Here is a 5710-nt window from a genome sequence, read left to right as displayed (position 1 = left end):
GGCCTGCGGGCGGCAGCCGCCGCAGGTCCGTCCGGCTGCCTCGCCTCTTCACGCCTTCTTCATCTGGCCGGCAGAAAACCACGCGTGGGGTTTTCTAGATGGGTATCGTTTTATTTTTAGATGGGGATCCGTTTAACGTGGGTGGCGTGTTTCAGTTTTATTTTCTTGGGCAGCTCCTGATTAGCGCAGTGGGAAAATGTGCCCCAAGACCTCGTAGTCGCGCGGGGAAAGCTGAAACAAAGCGAGCTTAAGTAGCCAGGCTGAATCTCTGTTTTTGTCAGAGATAACATTTTGTGGAACCTTGAAAATGCTCTTTAGAAAAAAGAAAAATTCTGTAAAAGAGAAGGTGTATTATAAACTCATTTTTTCCAAGAAAGTCAGTGATCTTTGCTTGAAATGTGTACTGACACCTGTACAGCTTCAGAGAACTTTTGTTTCTGTTTCCACAGAAAGAAGCAATATGCAAAGTGGAAGGAAACCTGAAACTGCTTTTTTAACAGAAAAGTACTGGCTTTCTCTCTCTTTCACATGTTTTCCTTTTGCTTCATAATGGAAGGATCAGAATTAGCTGAATCGTGTGGGCAAAATTTGGGCATCACTGGCTGAAGATAGGATGAAAGAAGACTTGAAAATACATCAGTACCCTATGACTTAATTCAGATGCACCTTTCACAAGCAGAGGGGAACAGTGGTTAAAAGCAGTGCAGTTTCATCAAAAGGAGCTAATGGAGGGTCTGTGTTGATTTTTTTAATTTATTTTTTTTCCTTCCCACTCTCATGAATCCCAAAAGAGAAAGATGGAAAAAGCGTGTATGGCAACTGAGATAAGGGGAAGGCTGAAGACAGTAACTTCCGTTTTGGAGTCTTTTTCAAGTGCTGTAAATTCCCTATTTCATCAAATATAATACATTGTTTTGAATAAATTTTATTGTTTTGCAATCAGTGGAGTTTTTGTCAGCTCTACAAGTGAAATTTAACCTGATTGAAAGCTTTTTTAAAAGGAAATGTATGGCTCCAAATCCTTTTTTCAAGTCAAGTTTTTCAAGTTACCAAGAGATAGTATTTCAGTCTCTTACTGTGCATTGTCAACCTGTGTTTTATATGCATATATTAGAGATTTTACATTTTCCATAATTTTGGTATTTGTGTTATAGTGTTGTGTTTGAGAAAAGTGTGGACAGACAAGGCACCTGCAATTTAAGTTTTTAAGAGCCTTGTTATCTCATTGTAGCTCAGATTACAAGTAATCTGAATATCTGTTAGAATGCATGGTACACACAAAGTCTGTTCTCCTAAAATATGCCTTAAGATGTTCAGTTTTGTACTAACTGGACCTAAGTTTGATATCTGAACATTGTGCTTTGTTAGGAAATGTATGCCTGGGCAAGAGGAGCTGCCTAATGGATCATGGCTCTGGTGTTCACAGGACATACTTTAATTCTATCATTAATGATGTTTGCTGTCTTCACTTTTGAAGAATCTGTAAGCAATTACTCTGATTGGATGACTTTTGTAGAAAATTTAGATCAATATGAAAAACAACAACTTGAAGGTCTTGGTGCTGAGCAGAAGCTGAAGAAAATGGCTCTTCATCCAAGCTTGTATTTTGATGCTGAAGATGTCCAGTCACTGAGGCAGAAAGCTCATGCAAGCCATTCCCATCTATTCAAAGCCATCAGGAGCGCAGTGATGGTTATGCTGTCCAACCCATTATACTACCTACCTCCACCCAAGCATGTTGATTTTGCTGCAAAGTGGAATGAGATTTATGGTAACAATCTGCCACCTCTAGCATTTTATTGTTTACTGTGCCCCGAAGATAAAGCTGCATTTGATTTTGTCCTAGAATATATGGATAGAATGGCTGGCTACAAAAACTGGTTGGTTGAGAATGCACCTGGAGATGAAGTGCCACTTGGTCACTCCCTAACAGGATTTGCCACTGCTTTTGACTTCTTGTATAATTCACTGGAAAATGAGAGAAGGCAAAAATACCTGGAGAAGATATGGTCTGTCAGTGAGGAAATGTATGAGTACTCAAAGGTTCGTTCCTGGGGAAAGCAGCTTCTCCATAATCACCAAGCAACCAATATGCTCGCTTTGCTTATTGGGGCTCTAGTTGCAGGGGTGGACAAAGAGTCTCGAGCAAATATTTGGAAACACACTGTTGTTGATGTGATGGAGAAAACAATGTTTCTGCTCAATCATATTGTAGATGGGTCTTTGGATGAGGGAGTAGCTTATGGGAGTTACACAGCAAAGTCAGTAACCCAATATGTGTTCCTGGCCCAGCGCCACTTTGGTATTAACAACTTGGATAATAACTGGCTCAAAATGCACTTTTGGTTTTACTATGCCACCCTATTGCCAGGCTTTCAGAGGACTGTGGGCATAGCAGATTCTAATTACAACTGGTTTTATGGTCCTGAGAGCCAGCTGGTTTTCTTGGATAAGTTTATAATGAAGAATGGAGCTGGAAACTGGCTGGCACAGCAGATTAGAAAACACAGACCCAAGGATGGGCCAATGGTGCCGTCCACTGCACAGCGGTGGAGCACACTACACACTGAATTTATATGGTACGCTGCTGAAATCGCTCCACAGCCACCTCCTGACTACGGTACAGCTAAAATGCATGTGTTTCCTAACTGGGGAGTTGTTACTTATGGGGCTGGATTGCCAAATGGTCAGTCAAACACATTTGTGTCCTTTAAGTCTGGAAAACTTGGTGGACGTGCCGTCTATGATATTGTTCACTTTCAACCATATGCCTGGATTGATGGGTGGAGAAATTTCAATCCGGGACATGAACATCCTGATCAGAACTCTTTTACTTTTGCTCCCAATGGGCAAGTGTTTGTCTCTGAGGCTCTTTATGGACCTAAACTCAGCCACCTGAACAACGTCTTGGTCTTTGCTCCATCTCCTACGAGCCAGTGCAACCAGCCTTGGGAGGGACAGCTTGGTGAATGTGCCCAGTGGCTGAAGTGGACAGGTGATGAAGTTGGAGACTCAACTGGAGAAATTATAACAGCCTCCCAGGCTGGAGATATGATGTTTGTGAGTGGTGAGGCGGTATCTGCTTACACATCAGCAATGAAATTGAAAAGTGTGTATCGTGTTTTGCTGCTCTTAAATTCCCAGACATTGTTAGTAGTAGACCATATTGAGAAGGAGGAAGACTCTCCTGTTAACTCTGTCAGTGCCTTTTTTCATAATCTTGACATCGATTTTAAATACATACCCTATAAGTTTAAGAACAAATACAACGGAGCTATGATGGATGTGTGGGATGCCCACTACAAGATGTTGTGGTTTGATCATCATGGGAGTAGTCCTGTTGCTAAGATACAGGAGGCAGAGCAAGCTGCTGAATTCAAAAAGCGATGGACTCAGTTTGTAAATGTTACCTTTCCAATGAAAAACATGCTTACGAGGATTGTTTACCTTTTCTATGGCCCATATGTCAATGTTTCTAACTGCCGGCTCATAGATAATGCAAAATCTGGATTTCAGATTTCGCTCAGTGTCAACAACACTGAAAATACCATCTCTGTTGTGACTGAATATCAGAATTTAAAGACAAGGTTCGACTACTTGGGATTTGGTGGTTTTGCCAAAGTAGTTCATGAAAACAAAGTGACCAGGTTTGGTCTGGGTACTGAATTAGTGGAAAAACAGATAAAAAACAATAGGGTGGTTTTCCCCTTTGGATTCAAAGTGAACATAATTGCAGGGTTAATTTTGGGTGTTAGTTTGGTCATACTGGCTTTTCAGTGGCAGTTTTACGTATCCTTCAGTAAAATGTTGCGTTGGATCCTAATTCTGGTTGTCACACTGTGGCTTATTGAGTTGGTGGATGTGTGGAGCATGTGTACTCAGCCCATCTGTGCAAAATGGAGCAGTGACATGACAAGGCTAGAACATGATAAAGGCAATAAAGCCAAACAGTTAGAAGGAAACCCTGTCGTTTTACCAGATGTTATTGTTACATCACTTCCTGCTTCTGGTGCAGAGATTTTAAAGCAGCTCTTTTTCAATAGCAGTGACTTTTTATATGTCAGGATACCTACACCCTATCTCGAAATTCCTGAGACTGAATTTGAAATTGATTCCTTTGTAGATCCATGTGAATGGAAGGTTTCTGATGTCCAGAATGGTCATTTTCGTCTTATCCAGGGGTGGCTCCAATCTCTAATTCGAGGCACAAAGTTACATTTACAAAACATTCATTTATATGAAGGCAGCAGAAGTAAAATTTCTCAGCATTCTGCGATAAGCAAGGACAAAAAGAAAAGATACAAAAAGAGAGAATCTCTGTCAGAGCAAAGAAGCAGGGCAAGAGGGAGTCAAGATAAAGATGCTGAATATATTAGGGAACTGAGAAGACATCTCATCTATTATCCTAATGCACGGCCCGTGCTTAGTTTAAGTAGTGGGAGCTGGACGCTAAAGCTTCCCTTCTTTCAGGAAATCCTAGGACCATCAATGAGAGCGTTATATGTAGTAAGGGACCCACGGGCATGGATCTATTCCATGTTGTACAAAAATAAGCCAAGCCTTTATTCCTTGAAAAATGTTCCACAACACTTGGCTGCGATGTTTAAAGGAGAAAATGGTAAAGGAAAATGTAGTGTAAATGAAGGCTATGCTTTTGAATATGAGTCATTAAGAAAAGAACTTTCAAATTCTAATTCAAATCCTGTTTCTATGTTGTCCTATTTATGGCTAGCAAACACAGCAGCAGCACTGAGAATAAATGGGAACTTGCAGCCGAGAAATTATCAGCTGGTCAAGTTTGAAGATATTGTGAGCTTTCCTCAGAAGACAGCTGAAACAGTTTTTGCGTTTCTTGGTATTCCTCTTCCTCCTGCTAGCTTAAACCAAATATTATTTGCCACCTCCACCAATCTTTTCTATCTTCCTTATGAAGGGGAAATTTCACCAAGTAGCATTCATGCATGGAAACAAAACATGCCCAATGAAGAGATTAGACAGATTGAAGATATCTGTTGTTCTGTAATGGATCACTTAGGATACCCAAAGTTTATAGAATAAACGCTGCAGGTCAGCTTAAATTTGCACTAATGGTCTCTGACTCCCAATTTGTGGATAAATATTAGAGAAGTTTGTTTATTCTTGTAAAATATGTACAGTCTGCTACTTTCAGAGAGATTATTTTAAGAAAGGGATAGTTGTTCTTGCAAGTGTGGGTTTTATTTTGGTGTTTTTTTAAAAAATACTGGTAACTGCTTTTGCTTCCTTTCAAAAAAAACTATGTGAACCTTTATAGAACTACCAACTGGGGACTCTATAGCTCAGGGGATTTGTAATAGAATATGGAGCTTTTCACTTCCAGCTGACCAGTTTGACTCCAGCCCCAGTGATTAGTTCCTGAAAATGCTTACCATCTGATGGTCATATGACTGCTCATATGAAAATAAACTGGTTAAACTGGCCCAGTTCTCAGTGGTGATAATTATACCCCCCGCCCCACCAGCCCCTCCTCAACAGGTTTACTGATGCATTCTGTCTGTGTCTCAGTGGTCACTATAGTGGTGCAAAATAAACATAATAAGAAATTTAAGCCTGTTCAGTATCCCTTCAGAACATTTGAGTGAATCTAGTTTCTTATTTACAGTCTCAGAAGACAGGCCCAGGACTGGAATGGACATGAATATTGAATATCATGATAGGATTTCTTTCCTTC

At 40.4% G+C, this 5710-nt stretch overlaps 1 protein-coding gene across 1 annotated transcript; it reads left to right on the top strand.

The window, feature by feature from the left end:
- Positions 1 to 1407: 1407 nt before the first annotated feature.
- On the top strand, positions 1408 to 5058 carry DSEL (dermatan sulfate epimerase-like). The gene has a single exon (XM_009995627.1). It carries the CDS (start codon positions 1408 to 1410, stop codon positions 5056 to 5058), a length of 3651 nt encoding a protein of 1216 aa, XP_009993929.1.
- Positions 5059 to 5710: the final 652 nt, after the last annotated feature.

The sequence above is a fragment of the Chaetura pelagica genome, unplaced genomic scaffold (genome assembly GCF_000747805.2).
Source record: "Chaetura pelagica isolate M959 unplaced genomic scaffold, ChaPel_1.0 scaffold63, whole genome shotgun sequence".
NCBI classification, from domain to species: Eukaryota; Metazoa; Chordata; class Aves; order Apodiformes; family Apodidae; genus Chaetura; species Chaetura pelagica.
Note: the sequence above shows the minus strand (reverse complement) of the source record. Positions and strands in the feature narration are given on the sequence as shown.